Consider the following 20426-nt stretch of genomic DNA (forward strand, 5'->3'; position numbering starts at 1 on the left):
TGGTCCCACCATCAGGCCTCTGCCTGGACTGTATCACCCTCCAGTTCGTTCCTCACCTCCATGCCCAATGTCTGGGAAAGCAGGAGTACCTGGACACCTACAGCTTTGGCCCTGTGCTCTCCACATGAAAAGCTTCGCCAACATCCAGCAAGGACCTAAACCAGGGGCCTCTTACTCAGTTCCTAAAGTCCTAACTCTTTAGCATGACATTCAGGGTTCATCCTGGTGGGACTCCACCTGCTCCTTGAACCTTAACACCCCACCTCTGTTCCACAGGGCCCATGCCCCAGCCACACCTGGACACTCTGATGTAGCTGGGCTGCCCTACCTGCAGGCTTGTGCCCAAGACTGACCCTCCACCCGAACAGCTCATCTCCCATTTTGCTGGCCAGTAAAACTCAACCCAGCCTTCAAAATCCAGCTGGCATGTCCCATGTTCCAAAGCCTCCCAGGCCCTCCCCTCAAATCAGGAAGGTGTCCCTCATTTGATCATTCATTCAGCACTAAGTATTTGGGTGTGTGTGCTGGAGACTCAATTAAGCTCCTAAGCTACCCCGCCCCCCCACCACGTCAAGGACCTACCCCCTGCCCAGGCTCTGTTTACACTGGTCTGCCCCACAGGGAAGGGTTAGCGTTGGCTCTCGGCTTGGACCCTGTGACACCGCTAAGGGCAGCAGATGGCACTAAAAGAGCTCAGGTTCCACCTCACATGGGCCTGGGCTTAAATCCCACCATTGCTACTTCCTAACTGTGCAATGCTGAATAAATGGCTCTCTTCTCTGAGAGTATTCTAAACTCTGCAGAGTTGCTGGGGAAACCGGAGATGGTGTATCTTTAGTGGACTGCACACTGTGGGTGCCTAATACATGCACATTGTTAGCATGCAGGAGGCGCTCAATAAATGTTTGTTGGATGCATAAACAGGGCCCAATTCCCCAGTCTCATCTTTCCCTCAGCTCAGCATGGGCCTCTGGAGAGCAGCATTAATAAATATTTGCTGAGGGAACAAACTCCAGTTTCATGTGTGTTAGGTCAGTTGTGTGGCAGGACTTCCTGTTTATGTCCCTGTTGTTGGCAGACCTGATGCCCTGAGGAGAAAGCAGATCTGCACACTACCACCCAGCCTGCCCCCTCTGCTCTGATGCTAACACAAGAAAGTGGCTACAGACAAAGCTGAATGCTCATCTGTCCACATTGAGCTGGGAGGTGGGGCTACTCGCCAACAGAGCTGCAGGTTCAGCCTGTCCTGGGGCTCCCCGGGAGGTAGGCTCAGTAAGCAGGATTACGGCAGAGCCCAGGCAGCAGATAGTGCCTGGCCCCACTCTCAGTGGTCTAGAAGCAGGCCCTGAGCCAGGAGGGCTGGAATTACAGAGGCCCAGCAGGGCAGACACAGTCCCCCCATTACACAGCTGGAAAACAGCGGCCAGGACCCAAACCCAGGGCCTCGGCCTCCCCACACTAGGCTCCTGTAGCCCAGAGGCAGCTCGGCCCTCCACACCAGCCCAGGCCCCTCGATACCCCTGACGCTGCAGGGAGGAACTTGTGGGCCAAGGGCAGGGCCCCACCTGCCCCCCAGGAGCTGCAGCCTCAGCCACGAGTCTGCCCCGACTCATCCCAGATGCCTGGCACGTGGCCCCCCACGTGTGACATCCGTCACGGGCCTCAGCTCCCCCATGGAGGCAACAGATGGCAAGTCCCCAGGAGCTGGGGGTGGGGGTGGCTGGCACACTTCCAGAACTCCTCAACGCTTCCCACCCAGGACGCTCCTCCAGGAGGGACCCAGAGAGGGGCTGCGTCCCCTTCCCCAGCCCAGATGGGCAGGGTCTGGGGGTTGGGAGGCTGGGGGTGGGGCAGAGCGCTGAGGGGAAGTTCAGGCTGGGGTGGGGTAAGTTCCATCCAATGTTGTATGACCTGGAGTCACCTGTTCTCCTTTCTGGGCCTCATTTTCCCCATCTGGACAATGGGGAATGGGATGGTAAAGGGGTTCTCGGGCCATTCTCCAGGGACGAGGTCAGCCAGGGTGCGGGGAGGTGTGTGCAGGCTCACAGTTCAGCCTGGAGGCAGGTGGGCACAACATGGACACTGTCCACCCATGGGCTGCAGCGCTGGGCAGGGGCTGGAGTGTGGCTCTGCCAGGGGAGCTTCAGAGGGCAGGGAGGGTAGGGGTTTCCATACACAGGGGCCGGGCCACGGGTTCCCTCTGGAGCTGTGGGCCGCCTGCTGTCCCACTGGCCTGACCCCTTCCCTCTCTCTCAGTCCAGTGCAAGCAGAGAGGGGATTCCTCAAACAGAGCCTGGACACCCCGAGAAAGAAAACCAGAGCACAGGATGGGCCCAGAGCATGGGCCCCCACCCGGAAGCACGCCCCCCAGAGCACCCCGGTGCCCCATCCCACCTGGCCTCCACATACCTGGAAGAAGGCAGCGCTGGCCAGACGCACCAGGAAGCTCTGGGAGCCGCCCGTGGGCATGGGTGCCAAGGGCGAGGGCAGGGTCTGGGGGCAGTCCGGAGGGCTCTGCAGTCAAACACAGGAGGTGGGGGTGACCCGGGGCATTTCGGAAGACACAGGATTGAGGGCCTGTCCATGCAGTCTGCCTCCCTGCCAGCTGGCGTAGCAAGTGTTGGTAAAAAACTAACAGCTACGCCCTTACCCAATGCGCCCAGCGCCTGCCACACACCATCTCATTTGATCTTCGCCATGAGCCTGCAGGCAGGGGGCTATACTGTCCCCATTTTATAGATGAAGAAACTGAGGCACAGAGAGGTGAAAAAACCTGCCCAGTGGCGGAATGGGATCCCTTCACGGCTGCTCCACGGCCTGCCTCTCAGAGGGGCCGGGAGGCTGAGACTGCAGGCCAGGCCCAGACCCATCTCAGGGCCTTACCTTTCCCAACTGTGAAATGAGGAGCTGCGCCCATTCTCCGAGACTCCACCCAGCTCTGAAACGCCATTTTCAGATTGATACATGTTAAATGACTCAGGTAAAAGAAGCTCCAGATTTCTGAATGGCCCACGGTAAACAGGCTGTGAGGGCCCTGGGAACACCGGGCTCCACACCCCTTCCCACTGCCTGGGCGAGAGCACTGGCTCCCAGAGAGCCCCAGGGTCCCAGGACGGCCTGGGCATCCTCTTTCCCAAGATAGCGTGGAGCCAGTGAGGTCTAGTGTAACAGGGGCTACATCAGAAAAGGAAGGACATGAGGGAGGGAGTGGGTAAGAACCGGAGGATCGGAGAGGTGGTGACTACCCCAGGTCAAGGGGCAGAACTGGTCCTAAACTCCCACCTGCCTGACTCCGGCCAGAAGCGGTCTGACCCTGGTCTCAGGGGGAGAGGCAGGGCCCAGGGCAGGGCTGTGCCCGCCATGGCACCTTGGTGGCCCTGAGCCTGTCAATCTGGAATCCTGCTCTCCCACCCTGCACGGGGTCCTTCGGACCTGGGGGCCTCCGTGGACTAAGTCCAGCCTCCTCACACTGCAAGAGCCTGACCTGCTGGGACCCCAAGAGAGCAGAGGATTGGGGGCCATGGGGCAGCCACACCCATACCCAGGGCTGACCCCCCAGCAGCCCAGGGGGCTTCCTGCTCCACCCTCCTCCTGCCCAAATCTGGTTGAGGAAAGATCTGGAAACGTGGTGTCCCACATGTACACCCTGGGGTCACCCAGACAAGGCCAGCGGCCACTGGGGACAGCATTTAGGGGCCTTCCGGGACCTTTTCTCCCTGAGGGGAACATTCAGGGGCCCAGCATAAAACCAGACTGGGAGGGGATGCCAGTGCCAACCGTAACAAATAACAATCGTGCTGGTAACTGGCGCCGCTGGCTCGCCTCGCCCTCACTGTGCGGCTGGACGATCTGAGTGCTTTACTATCTTACCAGAACCTCCTCCCAACAACCCGCTGAGGCAAAGCTATCATTGCACCCATTTTACAGACTAGAAAACTGAGGCACAGAGAAGCAAAGCAGTTTGTCCAAGATGGAATGGGCTACACAGGAGGGCTCCAGCTATTCAGACCATCTGCTGGCTGCCAGGCTCCTCACTCTACTTCCTGGGGAGCCGTGCATGGTGCAGACCCCAGGGCTCTGGCGGAGGCAGACCCAGGTGAGGGCCCCCAGCTGACCACTCTGTGGGACTGGGAGGTGGGAGCTAGTGTCCAGCTCACTGTGGTGCACACACATCTCTGTCCCTCTCTGGGCCGCTGTCTTGCACCACCTTATGTGTAAACTCCGTGGGATCTCAGGGAATGGAGGCCACATGTTTCCAATCAGTTTCTGTGGCTGCTGCCAGTTTTGCTGTGCAGCTGGCCGGGGTGCAGCTCCACCCTGCCTGGGGGTAGGCAGCTGACAAGAGGAACAGGGTGGAGAGCAGGGGGTGAGGGTCGGGGTAGGGAATGCTTCCACAAGAGGCTCCCAGAGAGCATGATGTGGGACCATCTCTGTGGACCCCTTACTCTCCTTGATCCTTCAATCTGTGACCACTTGGACACTTGTACCCACTCTACAGATTGGAATGGAGGCCTAGAGTCCTGGCACATCTTTGCCTCCCTGCCAGGGTTGGCTAACCCTCCCAGGGACCAGCTGGTGCCTCCAGCCCCACCATCTGCCTCCACATCTGGCCTGGCCTTGGGGAACCCTCCTCCCCGCAGACTGTGGTGTGGGCAGACCGACCTTACTCCCTGGGCCCCGCCCCAGGTGCCAGTTGGTTCAGAGAGTGTGAATGCCCCCAGTTCAGCCAGTGAGACTCCTCCATGGGCTTTCTGCAGAGCAAACGAGAAAGGCTATTCCTGCGAGGGGGAAGGAGACGCCTGGAGCTGCTGAGACCAAGAGTGGAGGACCGCCTGGCATGCAGGCCACCCAGCAGAGCAGGGAGACCCTGACTAAACGGTCTGAACCCCTGCACTCAGTGGGCCTGAAGGTGACACCACCCCCACACTTCTCACTCACTCGAGCCAATTAATTCTGCTGGGGATGCGGCAGTCAGAACTTGGGTTTCCTCACTCAAAACCGGAGCACAGGGGCCTCCCGGTCCCATCCCGAGCCAAGTTATTGATGCCCCAGAAAGAGGCTGGGTGGCTGCCCCCTTTGCTGCAGTGCAGGCCAGGACCCGCCTGCAGGCTCAGGGGCCACAGTGCAGCCAGATGCGAGCCCCACACGCACCAGCTCCCCGAGAGCCTCGCTGCCCCACGGCTGGAGCTCACAGGCCTCAGGCTGTCCCGCGGCCTCTCCCAAATTCCAGGGTCAGGAACGCATCCCCATCCGGTGGAGCACCGACTGGCTAGGGACCCTGAGCCCACCTTCCTAGTCCCGCCGTCCCTTTCTGCACCCACAGCCCCCTAAGCTCACCCTATCCAACCACTCTCTCCACTGGCTCCTAATGAAGCCCACCTCCACAGCGGTGTCCGGGCCGGGCTCCCCACCACCAGAGCTGCTCTCCGCCTGCCCAAACCCTCCTGCTTCCCAGTTCTAAGGGCTGAAGTCACACCTCCTTGGGGAAACCACGCTAGGCAAGGCCACACCATCCCTGGGACATGTGGAGAGGACGTGGACAACTTCCTTACTCTCCTTTCCAACTCAGAAAAGCTGGAGCCCTCCTCCACTGCCCCACTTCCACTTTCTGGGCCTACGAAGGGTCGCATGGGAGAGTGACGGGAGACTCAGCCCCGGCACCTGCCCCCAGGGCATCCTCCCTGGCCTGGCCTGAGACCTTCCCCCACCTCCCAGCTCCCGAGGGGCCCAGCAGGATGTGCGGACCCCCACCGGTCCGCCTGCCACCTGCCCAGAGGCACAGCGCCTCTATGGCTAACTGGCACTTAATTAAATGCCAAATTACACATTGAGTCAGAGCCTCCTGCAGGCCTGAGGGCTGCCTCTTTGCCTCTTCTCCAGCTGGATTATCACAATCCTCTACAACAGGGTTCCTCTGTGCCCCCAACTCCAAATCCTGGCCCAGAGAACAGCAGGCCTGAGGAAGAGCAGTTTATGAGGTACTGCCATGTAAACACCTCCAGGCCAGTGAGCTCCTATGTATCTGTCAGGACCCTGCATAAAAGCCTCTCCCCAAAGAAGTGACCACAGCTCCTGAGGAGCATGGTGGCCTTTTGATGAGCACCCACTATGTGCCAAGTGTGGAGCTGGTGCCTTAGAGGTGTAATTCCATTACGTGTAACATAGGTAGATTCCTACGTCAGCGAAGCAGGCCCCATGTTGCAGTTGGGGAAACAGGCACAGAGAAGTTCAGTGGCTTGCCCAGGATCCCACAGCCCCAACTCACACCTCAGGCTCTGGGCTCATGATGGCGGGGCAGAGGGTATAATTACATTTAACCTAGTTCCCTCCCAGTGCTTAACACAGATGCAGGCATTCAACAGGTGCTCAAGAAGTGCTGAACGGACTCCGTTGATGCTGGATCCTCCTGGGTTTAGAGCACGGGGCGGCGGGGGGCGGGGCAGGCTGCCAGCACAAAGGCTCCACACTGACATTCATCAGGTCCCTACTGTTCACACAGCCCTGGGCTGGGGGCTGGAAGGGGAGACAGAGCCCAAACAAGAGCAGGAGGCCTGACTGGCCCAGACTGGAAATCCTCGCAGCAGGTGCAGAGGCCTGGGCGCCACCCCTGTGGTTCTGGCCACACAGCTTCCATGGGGCCTCACTGGACCCCACACTGTTTCATCAGTCCCTTGAGTTAAGCATTGCTCCTGGCCTCCTCTGAGTCTAATACTTAGGTAACAGGTGTTGAGACCAGAAGATTCCAGGAGGAGCCATGGAGCCTGTCCTCATACCTGCTCATCGGCCACTGCCCTGAACGACAAGGCCTCGGGAACTCCCACTGAGATTCTCTTAGCCCAAAGCTGAAAGGCTGGGCTAGAGATGCTCTGGGGGCTGGGGCTGCTTCTCTGGGATACGTGCCCAGGGGGCTCCCTTCTGTTGGGGGCCAGGGTCACACTGGCTACCTCACTTGTACACTTGGAAAATGGGCAAGAACAGCCCTTTCTTGGAGAGATGGGGTGCAGCCTCACCCTGGCGCCTCACAGCCCTGATACAAGACAGAGGGTCCAGCCACCAGGTCTGAGGGCAGGGCTGTGACCTCAGGCCCCTGGCACCCCCTGCCCTGGTCTAGCGATCCCACCTGCCCGGGCATTACCATCTCAGTCTCAGGAATCCCGTTTGGTCATCCCTGGGGCAAGGCTGAGATTCTTAGGGGCTCCCTGGGGAAAGGTGGGAGGCTAGCCTGCAAGGGAACATACCCCAGAGAGCTACAGCAGCAAGGCATGTGACACTGCTGCTGGTATTCTGCCACTGCCCTGTCCTGCCTGGGTGTGGTTGATTAAATCTAGCCATCTCCAAGCACCGGAGAACCTGGTTCCCCGCCAGCACAGAATCGGCCTGCAGAGCCCCTGGGACTGACATGAGCAAGAGAATCTGGAAGCGTGTGGTTCCTGATGCCAGCTTGCCCTCTCTGTCAAGGGGGCCATGGCCTCACCTGCCCCTGGGACCCCCAGTACCTATGGGGAGACGGAGGCAAGGCCTTTTGGTCCAGCTCCTGGTTTTGGGAAAGACGGAGACCGTGAGCTTCAAGCCAGTGGGGCATGGATTCAAGGCCCAAGGCTGCTACTTTCTGGCCTCAGGAGCGACTGCCCTGGCCCCCAGGGTTGTTGAAAACATTGAAAGTAAAATTAAAAAAACAGCCAGTACTGGTATGATGTACAGAAAGGGGTCCTCCTACTGCAGGTGGTGGTATAAACCAGCTCAGTGTTTCTGGAGGGGAATTGAGCTAAAGATATAAACATATGGCCATGCTTTCAGCCCAAAATGCCATTTCTAAGATTCAGTCTTGAGGGAATCATCAAGGATGTGCGCAGTGCTCTGGCGGTATCAGGATGCAAAAAAGAAATAGGAAGTGACCAGTATGTCCAACAGTCCATAGCCGCTAAATCTGGTGCCAAGGAAGAAAATTCCTTGTTGCTCCCACATAAAATTATATGGAAATGTTCTCAATAATTTAAATGGGAAAAAAATGGTAACGTAACAGAGGAGGCAGAGGGCATCCTCTGGGCCCAGCTTACCATAGGATTTGGTGAGGCCTCACACCGCGACTGGTTGGAGACACAGGCGTGCTGCTGGATGCACCAGAAACAGGGCCATGGTGCTGACAGGCAGCTGGTGCAGCTGGAAGGCAGGGGCCCCTCAGACACTCGGTTCCCCATCCCTCACACCCCCCATACTCCCTCGCTGCTCCCAAGAGGCAGATCCCAGCACAAGGCAAGGAGGTCTTTCTCGTCATCACAGGGGTTGGGCATTTTTGAGGTAGTGAGCTTCCCTCTGCAAGAGGTATGCAAGGATGAAGGAAACACGTAGGGCATTAAGGTGTAATCAAAGCATTTCTTTCTGTTCCTACCAGCCTGGGTGCTTACAGAGGCCAGATGGTGTGTGAAAAGAGTGGGCTGGTGAGTGAACCATGGAGGGTCCCGTCTGCCTCTGGGACACCATTGTTTTTCTTCCAAGGACCTCCCTGAGGGCAAAGACCCTTTCCTTTTCCTCCCACTGCCCAGAGGCAAGCCCCCTGACCCACTCACGCGGTGTGGGGGGACACCTGCCCGATGCGGCTGCAGTCATAGATGGTGAAATTGGCTCTGACGATGTTCCGCCCATTGACCCTCACAGACATCTCAATGGCCACGTGGTCTGGAATGGATCCGGGAGCCGGGGAGAGAAGGACAAAGGGGCAGGGGGTCTCCACCAACATTAGAGGCTGCAATCAGGACCCCTGTGCCTGAGTCCGCCATGGCACCCCTCAGGGCCAGCCATCGGAGGGCTCCTGTGGCTGTACTCACAGCCCAGTGAGTGAGGTGCTTACCCTGGTGGGGCGGGAAGGGCGGGAACTGGTCTCTTGGCAGGAGGTTGCAGTACGCGATCTGGTGGCCAAAGGCAGGGCCAGGGACCCGGGCCATAGTGCGGATGTTGTTCCCATAGTCACAGGCCATCTCCATGCCGCTGAGGCTGGGCAGGCTGCCCGAGATCTGCAGGATCATGCCCTGGGGGCAAGGGACACTCAGCTGAGGGGGTGGGGGGGGCACTCCCCTCACTGCCCTGCCTCCACCGAGTAGCCTCGGCACAAGGACGGCAGGTGGCCAGCCACCAGGCCATAGGGCTGCATCCTGCATGTGACCATCTGGGCCTCAGTTTCCCCATTTGCAAAGTGGAACTGATCATCTCCTGGAGGCCGAGGAGGCTCTGCGTGCTCTGGCCCTCAGGACCTCTCTGCGTCCTCTGGTTTCAAATCAGCCAAGCTCGTTCCCACCCTCAGGGCCTTTGCACTGGCACTCCCACAGCTCTGGACACTCTTGCAAATACTCATCCTGGCTCCCCTACTTCATGTCTTTGCTCAAACGTCGCATTTGTAGCCCTAGCGACGGCCTGGTCTAAAATCAACGCTCCCCCCACTCGCTCCCACCCCTTCTCTTCTGCTTTCTCTCCATAGTGTTCAACACCCTCTTGACATTCAACTCTGCTTATCTCTCACTGCATGAGCATGTCAGCCCCTCAAGGGCCAGGACTTTGTCCGTCTTGCTCATTGCTGTGTCCCCAGAGTCTAGAATGGCACTTGGTACACAGTAGGTGTTCAATGACATACACAATGAATGAATGAATGAATGGGCGGATGGATGATGGATAGATGGACAATCTACACTCAGTCTGCTTGATGAGGTAAGTGTGTGCAGGGCTCTGTGATCTGTAATAATGGGGAGGAGGTGTAGAGGAGCCCGGGCCCCATCTGGTCCTTCTGAACCAGCATCTCCCCCAGGTGACAGATGAGTGCGCCCAGCCTCTGAGTCACGGAGGCAGGCTGTGGGGGACCCAGGGCTGGGAGGTACCCTGCCCACATGCTGCCTGCCTGGGGCAGCAGCTCTGGCTCCCCTGGGCATGGTGAGGAGGAAGCCACTTACCCCTCCACTGTAGACCCATCTGTCTCTGGGAATAAGAACAGCAGCCCGGCACTGGATGGTGAGGGCCTGGGGTCATGTGCCCCTCCCGACCTCCCACTGACCCCTCTCTGGGGCCCTGGAGCTCGCCCACTTGAGTTCAAATCCCAGCTCTGCTACTCTCTCGCTGTCTGACCTTGAGCAAGTCACTTTATTGCTCTGTGCCTCAGTTTCCCCATCAGCAAAATGAGGATGTTAGGAGCACCCACTTCAGAGTTGTGTGAGGTCTACCAGAGCTGGACATATGCACGTGGCCTGTGTTGCTGTTAGTAGGTGCTCTGTGAGCCCAGTTGTTCCTGTTGTCATTATTGGCCTCCAGATCCCTGGGGCAGGAATCTCCACCTCTCAGGGTTGGGTTGCCAGGTGAAGGGCGGCCCCCCACCTTGTGACCCCCGGGGCTGGGCCCCAGCTCCCGGAGACTCACTGGGTACTCCTGGCGTACGTCGATCTCCGCAGGCAGGACAGTCATGGCGGGGCAGCGGCTGGGGCCCTCATTGGCGCTGGTCCAGAAACGCGGCCGGCTGGAGTTGGCACAGTCCTGCTGCACGGTGCACCTGGCGCGGGTGGCAGGTCAGGCCCTGGCACCTCGCCTGCCGCCTCCCAGGCCCAACCCCTGCCCCGAGCCTCACCGTGTCTCAAGGGCGCACCAGCCGCAGTAGGCATCTGCTGCACCCACGCAGTCCCCGCAGGTGGCGTGCATGGCGCACGCAGCGACTTTGACCCTGACCATCTGGGGGCAGAGGCGCGGGCCCAGCTCAGTGGGCTGCCGAACCCTCCCGAGGAATCATCATAGTGAGGGCCATGAGGGAAACCGAGGCTGGACACTATAATAGGGCAAACACAGGCTTCCTGGCAGAGGTGACATCTGTGCTGGGAGATGAAGGGCGAGCAGGCAAAAGGGATGGGGCAGGACGGTGCTCCTGGCAGGGGCAAGGCCACGAGGGCGTCAGCTTGTCCCAGGACCTTGCCAGGCCAGGGCTGTGGCCTTACCTGGTGGGACGTCATCAGATAAAGGTAACGGGGGTCCGCTGGGTCAAACTGCATGACATGGTGCACAGGCTCCCCGTAGGCCACTGTCACCAACCGCCGGCTCACCACCTGCATGTTCTCATTCAGGTTGATCTGTGGGGGTGGGGGTGTGCGGTGGGTGCCCAGGGCAGGTGGAGGCCAAACTCCTGGGGGGGCCTGACTCAGGTTGTGGGGCTCAGCTCCCCATCCTCTCTTCAGCCCTTCCAGGACTGGTGGGAATTCACAGACATGGAAGGGAGGGCGGTGGGTCCAGTCTCTGCACTTTGGCCTCGGCTGTGCCCCCTCCAGGAACTCCCTCCTGACTGATCTTCAACACATCCCACCCTGTGAACTTGTATGGAATTTACAGTTTACACAACATCCCCAGGAGGCTGTCTGCCACCAGGTCTGAGAGCAGGGTCTTGGGTTTGAATTCCGCATTGGCATTAACAAGCTGTAGAAATGTACCATCAGTCACTTCCCCTCTCTGCGCCCTCCTGACGAGGGAGGTGGACGCTGGTACTTGCTGTGTGGGACTGTGGTGAGCACCCAGAGGGCGCACGCAAAGTGCTGATGGGACCACACTTCTCATGCCTTCCCTCCCACCCCCATTTCACAGATGAAGAAACTGAGGCCCAGAGAGGCCAAGGGACTTGGCAGGAGCCTCAGGGTCACAGTGCAGCCCGGCCCGTGGGACCCGAGCCTGAGGCCGAGGCTGTGGGACGGGGTCTGGGGTCCGGGCAGGAGGACCCAGGATGGCTGGGGCCTGGAAGCTTCTCTGGCCCCAAGGGCCCCTCTGCGCATCCTCCTGAGCACAGCCAATCCCCACCAGAGCCCCACCATACTCACCTGCTTAGGCTGCTACCCACCCCACCCTGCCATTCCCAGCATGCTGCCTTGCCAGGCCCTGCCAGACCCAGAGCCAGCTTCCCGGGGCCTCGTACCCCCCCGGCCCTCCTTTGTGGCTCCCTCCTGCTTCCAGAATGAACTTGTTGTGGCCTCCAAGGCCTTAATGATCTCCACCCACTCAACCCAAATGGCACATTCCAGCCGCCAGGCCTTTGCCTGTTCTGGAATCTGGCCACCCCCCTCTCCCCACCCTGACTTCAGCCTTGTGCAAATGAGGCCAAGACTTGTCCTCCACGGGCCTCCTCTAGAACAGCTTCCTCTCCGCACACCACAGTGAACTCTCTCTCCCCTCAGGCTCCCACAGGCCCTGCCCCCGGCCCTGAGGCGCCCCTTATGCCAGGTGGCCCCTTGGCGGGACTGTCCCAGGCAGCTTGGCCTGGGCTCCGTCTGCTACTCCCCTGTCCCCAGGCATCCAGCAGGCACTCAATTCATTCCCACCCTTCAAACATCGATTTGAGCACCCACTGTGTGCTCCAGGGACTGGGTGCTGGGTGGTGGGTGAAGAGGTCCTGGCTGGGGGGTGGTGTGGGCTCCCAGCCAGCTGGGCCCAAATGCAACCCCGGCTTCCACTGTGGGGCAATTGTTTCCCCTCTCAGAGCCTCAGTGTCCTCATCTGTGAAATGGGAGCCACAGCTCTGCCTGCCTCCCAGGTGTGAGAATTGCAAGAGATGGTGCTTGTGACATGCTCTTCGAGGCTGGGTAGACAGTGGGTGCCTAGTTACTGCAGCTTCATGGCTGGGGTGGGGTGGGGAGACTCCTTGCGTTCTGCTCAGGCACAGTCATAAATCTGACCACAGTCCTGCACAGTCCAGCTCATTTTCCCTGTGAAAGATGAGGAAATGGGGGCTCAGGGGGAACAGAGACACAGCCAGGTCACACAGCTGGCAGTGGAAAAGCCAGGACATAAAGCCAAGTTTCTGACCCCAAAATCCGGCCTTCCCCCCACCCCATCTAGGGACCCTCCACAGGGGGGCTTCAAAGGCTGAGGACACCCTCCAGCCCCCCTCGCTGCTCCATGCCTGCTGTGTCCCCCACCACTGCCAGTGGGCCAGCCTGGGCTCTGACCCCCTCCCCTGCCCTCAACGTAGCATGTGCCTGGAGGGAACTGGATTATTGGATCTGAGTCAATTAGGCCAGGGCTTGGTGCACGCTGGAACCGTGCCAGGAGTTGACTTTCCCAACAGGCAAGGAGTGGGAGGTGGCGGGGTGGGTGGGCAGGTCCAGGCCCTCACCTGGGGGCCTGGCCCAGTTCCCCCATGTCCTTCCTGCCCTGCAGTGAGGAGGCCAGATTCCTCTCATCCTTCCCATCCAAGAATCTTGGCGCCTGGTTGTTACCTCCCGAAACCAGTCATCCTGGTTGGGGGCGAGCATCAGAGGGGGGCTGGCAGGATGAGGGGGTGACTGTGAGAGCCCCTGCAGGCTGTGGCCTTCCCCTGTTAGGGCTTCACAGGAGTCTCAAGAGGCAGTGCCTATAGGCCTTCACAGATGGAGAAACTGAGGCCCCGAGAGAGAAAGTGCATTGCCCAAGGTCAGGCAGTACAGAGCCCAGAGACTTGAACTCGGATCTGGCTGCTTCAAAGCCCCGAACCAGAGACCTGAGAGAAGGGCCCTCTGTCTGCCCTGGTTTCCCTCCTCTGCAAGGGGCCTCTTTGTGCGGCAGGACTAGAAGAAACAGACATGGAAATGTGCAAACTGTAAAGTGCTGGGCAAACAGGAGCAAATGAAAGCTAATGTTGACCAGTGGGGCTGCAGGGCCATGTGGACAGTCCGCCCTGGCTCAGCCTCCCCGGCCCCCATCCTACCTTGAGCAGCCGCCCACTGACTGTGCCCAGGAAGACCACGGTGTAGTTGCTGACTCTGGCCACAGCCACAGCAGAGAGGCCCGGGGCCCGGAACACTGGTGTGGCCTTGATCGGCTGTAGGATGGACAGCGGGTGCTGCAGATGGGCAGCCCCACAGTCCAGCTGCTCCGGCTGGAGCTGGAAAAGAAGCAGCATATCAGACCTCAGCTCCAGAACCTTCTTCGGGTCCCTGCCTGTGCTGCACATGCCCAGCTCTGGGCTGCAGCCCAAACACAAGCAGGACCCCATTCCTAACCCTTGACCCCTAAGCCCCAGCCTTGGCTTTAGTCACAGAGCTGCCCCAAGTAGAGAGCGTATGCGGTACATGGGAACTGTAAGGAAGAGTGTGAGGGAGGCAGGGCTGGCAGGGGGCAAGGCCAGGTTTGCAGGAGGTTGGGGCAGGGCAAGGCCTCCGCACCCTCACGCACTTGGAGCTGCTTCTCCTGGCTGGTCACGGACCACCCGAGGCCCAACCTACCTGCTGACACCAGGAGGTGTCCCTCTAGTCTCTGCTGTGTCTCCAGCAGGTCCCTCCCCCCAGGTCCCTGCTCGGACCCCAGAACCACCCCCACGCAAATACCCATAGCTCACCAGGCACCAGGTTGAGGCCTCCCCAGACTGAGGCCCCCCTCCTTCCCCAAGCACATGTCCCCCATCTACACCAGTCACAGACGGGCAGACAGGCCAGGTGTGCCCGCTGCCTACATACCCCAGCCCCGTGAGTGCCCCACCAGGAACGGGATAGACCCGAGGCCCCGGCCACTCCCTGGACTTGTTCCCGCCTTCCCCTGGGTCTTGTTGGTCCTCCCAGAGGTCCCTTCTGCAATTTGCACAAAAAAACAAAACAGGCCTCCAGGAAGCACCTTGGAGGAGATATTTGTGCAAATCCACACGGATGGTGTGGTTGAGTGGACAGTGGGTCGCAGTCTCGGTGTCTGACAGCATCGAGCACATCGTCCAGGAGTGCCACCCACCCCTTAGTGACACCACCAATCTGAATCAATTTTGATGGAAAATGTCTGGCTGAGAAAAGTCACAAGGGGTCACAGGGCTATTTTGGTAAAATTGGTGCATAAAACAACAAACTAAGAGCCATGTTAGTGAACATAATACAGGCCACTGACTGGGAGCTGACATTATACCAGGCCCGCACACAGAGTCCCTGAATCCTGGCGGCCCTGTGAGGTCCCCTGTCACTGATGTGGAAACAGGCTCAATGGGGAAGTGTCCTGTAACAATCCGATAAATCACCGGCTGCAACATCGCTTCTAGGGCAGAGCAGGGAGCAGACTTGAGCCTGCATCTCAGTGCCCTGGATGAGCTCTGAGCAGGGGCTCAGGAGGTCACCAGAATGCGCCATCAGAACTGGTCTTACAACGAGGCTTCAGAGAACTGGGTTTTTTTCCCTTATTGTGCTTTTTGCAAGCCTAAGGCACTGACCATGTGCCCACGTGGGGTTTGCACAAAAGCTCAGCTAGTTTTCAAAAGAAAGCAATAAATACCAGATCTTCCTGTCCTTGGGCACATAAACACGCTTTTGTGTGTTTGGGCCAGTTTCCCAAAGAATTCCTGGAGGATGGGGCTGATCCCCAAGACCACAGATGGGTGCCCTGCACCAGAACCCATGAGTGGGTGGTCTTCTGCTGGGTGACTTGGGATGACGGTCAAGTCACCTCCCTGGGCCTCAGTTTAATCAACTATAAAATGGGTGCACGTCTAAAACCTCATAGGGCTGAGAGATCGTTCATTGCAAAGCATTTAGTACACTGAACAGCCCACGGTAAATGTTCCAGAATCGTGAGCTGATGTTATTGCTGTTTCAGTATGACTGTCACTAAAATTGTTATTATAATAGTGGAATTTGGGCGAAAGCATGACTACCTCCAAAGCTTTCTAACTCAACTACTCTGGACTACCCTAAAGACAGCAGCTGTCTGCTCACCTAGGAGGATTTCCAGCCCCCTCTGGCCCTCAACTATGCCAACTGAGCCCTTTAAAAATGCAAAGCAGGTTTCTGCTGCTTAAAACCCTCTGATGGTTTACACTGACACCCAGAATAAACCCTGAATCCTAAGTCCTCCCATCAGGGCCCTGGGATCTTCTGAGCCCAGCCCATACCCTCCTTGCCTTCACTCCTCTACTCTAGCCAGGGGTGCCTCACTTCTGTTCCCTGAACGTCCCAAGTGGGGGCCCCCCTCAGAGCCTTAGCCCTTGCTGTTTCCTCTGCCCTGCCTGCCCTTCCCCAGATGGTCATGGAACTGGCTCCTTCGCATCTTTCAGCTTCAGACCTGCTCTGCCTGGCTTCATTCTGCGTGCCTGAGCTGGGGACAGCCCTGAAGTAGGGTGCTACACCCGCTCCCCAGCTGCCCCTCCCGGCCCCAGGCCCAGCCCTCTGCAGTCCTGCAGCTGGGGGAGAACTCGCCGCTCCATCAGCGAGCAGGCAGGAGAATGGGTGCTTCGGCCCGCGTCCCGCTGTGAGGGATGTTTTTCCTAGAGGTTATGTAACTTTTCTTCACTGAATATGGATTGCTTGTGTCATTAAATAATAAGTTGTTTTAAAATTAAAATTTTAAACCCATGCCCAGGGGATAACACTTTCCTCCCTGAGCTCTAGGAAGGAAAAGGAGCCTGGGAGGCCCTGCACAACATCTTTGGGGTTTCTGCCCTGGGCCCTGGGACGGGGGAGCCCGCCAGCCAGCGTGGGGGTCCTGGGTCAGGGTGATCTGCTGGCCAGGGCGGCAGGGGTGGGGGGAGCACGCTGGGAATCCTGCCCTTGCCTGCCTGCCCTGATATTCACAAGCCATTAATTCTGCACTGAAGGAATTTTCTAAAAAGCCTTTCCTCTAACTTTTTTTTTCCTTATCCTAAAAATAAAATAAATTTAAAAAAATTAAAGGAGAAGTAACCCATGGGCTGCTCTGAATGATCTGTACTCTGTGGGGGAAGCCAAGCCCCCAACTGGCAGGGGAAATCACAAGGCTGCACACGGGCTCAGAAAGAGGAAGCTGGGACCCATGTCACCAAGGGCCTCCCCTGCGGGGGGAAGGGGCTGCAGGCCTGGGCCAGGGGGACAGTGGGCTTGGGGAGTGTGGCCTCAGCCAAGCTTGGTCGTCAGGGGCAGTTAGCTCCAGGGGCCCCAAATACCCCCCTGACCGGATGACCCCGCTGAAATCCCTCCATAGCACTGTCTTCCTTCAGGTCTCACCCAGTGAAGGTCTTTCAAAATACTCATTCCCTTGAGAGCAGAGGGAGGGCCGACTGTCACAGCAGTCCCTGCCAACCCAGGAAGGCCGCCTTTCCAAGCACAAACTGAGAGCCCCTCCCTGACTTAAGCTGCAACTCCTCTCCCCGCCCCCTTTATGATCTGCCTCCACTGCAGCCCTCAAGTCTTCCTCTCCTCTGCTCCCACCACACCAATCTATGCCGCTCCTCCCATGCAGCCACATTTTCCCTCCAGGTCCTGAAACTCCTCTGTGTTGTTCCCTTAGCAGCCAATGCTCTTCCCACCCGTGAGCCACTCATAGTTCCCCTGCCCCTTCAGGCCCTTTTAGCTTGCTTCAAGATGCAGCTCAAAAAAATAAACCTCCCCTTCTCTGTGGTGGCACCACGCTGGTCACCACTTTCATTTGTCATAGTAGCATATGCGTGAGCTTCTCCAGGGTGGAGGCTGTGCTCTGGGGCTAGTGTTTACTAAAGAAAGGGAACTAATTTTGACTAAAGTGTGAATGCCTGTATTCAGCTGCTTCCTTTCCAAGCATACAGATTGAGAGCAACATTTCCATACTGGGTGCTAGAGAAGTATGGGTCAACGGTGTGCCTACTATGTGTGCGAAAACATAAGGGAGATAGGTGTTCAGGTGCAAGCAGCAACTGCCTGCTATTTTTGGTTCCTGTAAAAACCTCAGTTTATCCCTCCCCAAATGGGCTGAGCAATAAGGGGTGGCTAGTCTCAGCTCTTTCCTGAGAGCAAGATACCCCCTCCCTCTCCAGCTGGCTGCCTCTTGGGGCCAAAGCTCAGCTCTGCCCACTCTCCCATTAAAACTCTGACATATTGATTTCACTACCAACTGTAATTGTGTTGACTTTCTCTCCCCAGGAAGCCAGCTGGAGCAGGGCTTCAAGGGCCCGGCTTCTCAGGCCTCCCACATCCTGCCCCCAGACCCCATCAAACCTCACACCCATGGCAGGTGGCACTCCGAGGAGGATGAGGCGTCAATGGTGGGCCTCAGGCAGATTGAGGGACTCAGTGGTTCCGCCCCAGGTACAGACTACACCGGCTGTTGGGGCTTTAGTGCTACGGAAACTTCCTGCCTCAAGGTTTTGATTGTTATCGAACCCTGATCCTGGGAAAGTGAGGTTTCACAGCCCAGGAGCTGAAAGCGCACAATCTTGTGGGTATTAAGCAGTTGGCCTTGGCCGTGAGGCGGCCTCCACGCACCACACTCACGCTGGGCGCTGGAATGAGCTCCCTCCCACCACCCTCCAGAGCGGCCAAGGGAGCTTTTAAAATATGAAGCAGTAAATGCAACATGGGCCACTGGGAAAGAGAGAGGATGCCCCTGGAGTAAAGCCTGGAGTTTAGTTGCAAGTAAAGTCCCAGTTTTGATGAGCTACTGTACCACAGTAATGTAAGACCTTATAGCTCTGGGGGAGACTGAGGGAAGTGTATATGGAATGCTTTGTATTATCATTCTAATTTGTATTATCTTTCCTATAAATCTAAAATTATTCCAAAATAAGTTTTTTTAAAAAAATGCAAAGCAGGTTGTGTCCCCTCTGCAGGTCAACAGCCTTCAGTGGATCTCCAGTACCCTCAACATAACCCTACTTTGTTCCTGGGCCCTCAAGGCCCTGTTCTGTCTGGCCTGCACCCCCACCCCCACCCCTGGCTTCTCTCAACCCCCTGTCCAGGCCAACTCCTTCTCCCTGAGCTTGGACAGCCAAGGAGGGGCCAGGACAAGGCCCAGAGCCAAGGGCCAGGGGCAGCAAGCAAGCAAGGACCCGACAGGTATGCAGTGGGAGTCTGACCGGCACGGTCTGCAAGAGGCCTCCAAGCCAGGCCCAGATAGAAAGGCCACCAACCTCTGCTGGACTGTTGCTTCCTGTAAAGCCTTTTTTAGAAGCTGAGATTAAAGGAGGAAGTGCTCGTAATGTCGCCCAAGGGCACCTGGTGAGGTCAGGATGTGAAGCCACACCTGAGACGTGCAAACCCAAATCCTCCCTCCCACTGCTGCCTGTGCAGCCTCTCAGAGCACATGGGAACCTCAGCTGCGGGGCTACAGCGCCACTGAGCTGACACCTCCACTGAGGGTAAGCTGAGGCATGAAACGAGCCATGGGCCTACTGTGTGCCAGCCTTGGGAGGGGGCCTCTGGCAACAGACCCCACATCAAGGAGGAAGCCGCCTGCTGCCAAGAAAGGAAATAAACCAGTATGGCCCAGTGGGCAATCAAGAGGCTCACTTCCTGGAGGGGCAGTGGACAGAATGGACAACTGGGCCAGAGAATAGTCAGGAGTCCTGGCTCTGAGCTGGAGGGGAAAATGCAGTTCTTTGGAAAAGCCAAAGCACAGAGAGGGGCAGCAGCTTCCTCAGGACACACAGTGCAGTAATTCCCTGCCTGGCTCCAAGCTGCCTGATGCAGTCAGGAAAAACCAACAAATGGCAATGATGGGGCAACTTGGGCAGACCCTTCAGAGAGGCCTGCCTCAGTTTCCCTGACTCCATCTCTGGAGGAGGTGGTCACACAGCTGCAGACCACTTAGGTCATCCAGTCCAGCTGGGCACCATCTGGAAGGCTCCTGGGAACCAGCCAGGCAGCCTGCCCTGTGCAAAATATGTCTGCCCAGAGCAACTGGCCCTGGGGCCCTGTTGCCAAGCCAGACACAGCCCCAGGCTATACTGTGTGCAGGCACCGAGCAGAGGGACGGCACAGCCACCCCGAGAGAATACTCTTGTGTCCCCATTTCACAGACAGAGGCACTGAGGCTCCTTACCTGCCAAAGTCTCATGGCTCTTAACTCCCCATGGCACACCCCATTCTCTCTGAGCCTCGGTCTCCTCAACTGGTAAATGGGGGTGAGAACAGCACCCTTCCCCCACAGGGCATGCCCATCTCTGCTCACAGCAGCCCGCACTACTGAGCATGGCGGGTGCTCATAAATGTTCCTGACTGGCTTGCAGGTCGCCGCGCCTGTGGACCGGGGTGCACCCCAGGACGAGCCAGGCCGCCACTTCCTGAAGCAGAGCACGTGAGGCCGGACCAGCAGCGCCGCCCTCACACAGGCCGGGTGTGGAGCGGGCCGGGGCCTCTCTGCTCAGAGCCTGCCTGGGAACCACTGCCACAGCCGCTGACTCAGGCAGCCATTGTTTTCTTAGCTGGACGTGGCCCCCCAGGCACCCAGCTCCCCCTTCTCGAAGCTGTTTCTCATTCTGGCCCGTCCTGGCCCCGTTTCCAGCCCTCCTCCCCAGGTCTCACAGGAGTGCAGTGTGGGATGGGTAGCTGAGGACTCCTTCCCTGCAAGGGAAAAGTCATTCTGGCCACCAGCCTTGAGATCCTGTCCCAGCCTCTCCCCTGAAGGGGGTACAGACCAGGAGCAGCCCAGAGCCTCAGCTGTCTCTCCTGGCACATTCCACCTTCCTCCTCCTGGGTCTGAGGCCCCAGAGACTGGAACTCACAGCGGACCCTCCTCCTTGT

At 58.1% G+C, this 20426-nt stretch overlaps 1 protein-coding gene across 2 annotated transcripts in view; it reads right to left on the bottom strand.

The window, feature by feature from the left end:
• The window catches only part of PLXND1 (plexin D1), a 48960-nt gene that overhangs the window by 18405 nt on the left and 10129 nt on the right, over nt 1-20426 (bottom strand). Inside the window, exons 2-9 of one of the 2 annotated variants that reach the window (XM_073231067.1) lie at nt 13694-13870; nt 10965-11096; nt 10604-10704; nt 10399-10528; nt 8849-9047; nt 8568-8676; nt 8058-8160; nt 2410-2514 (exon numbers count right to left, since the gene is read on the bottom strand). In XM_073231067.1, the coding sequence (XP_073087168.1) occupies nt 2410-2514; nt 8058-8160; nt 8568-8676; nt 8849-9047; nt 10399-10528; nt 10604-10704; nt 10965-11096; nt 13694-13870 (1056 nt within the window). The remainder of the gene's footprint in view (nt 1-2409; nt 2515-8057; nt 8161-8567; nt 8677-8848; nt 9048-10398; nt 10529-10603; nt 10705-10964; nt 11097-13693; nt 13871-20426) is intronic. The other variant, XM_017643680.3, reaches the window with a different exon arrangement.

Source organism: Manis javanica, chromosome 3 (assembly GCF_040802235.1).
Source record: "Manis javanica isolate MJ-LG chromosome 3, MJ_LKY, whole genome shotgun sequence".
NCBI lineage: Eukaryota > Metazoa > Chordata > Mammalia > Pholidota > Manidae > Manis > Manis javanica.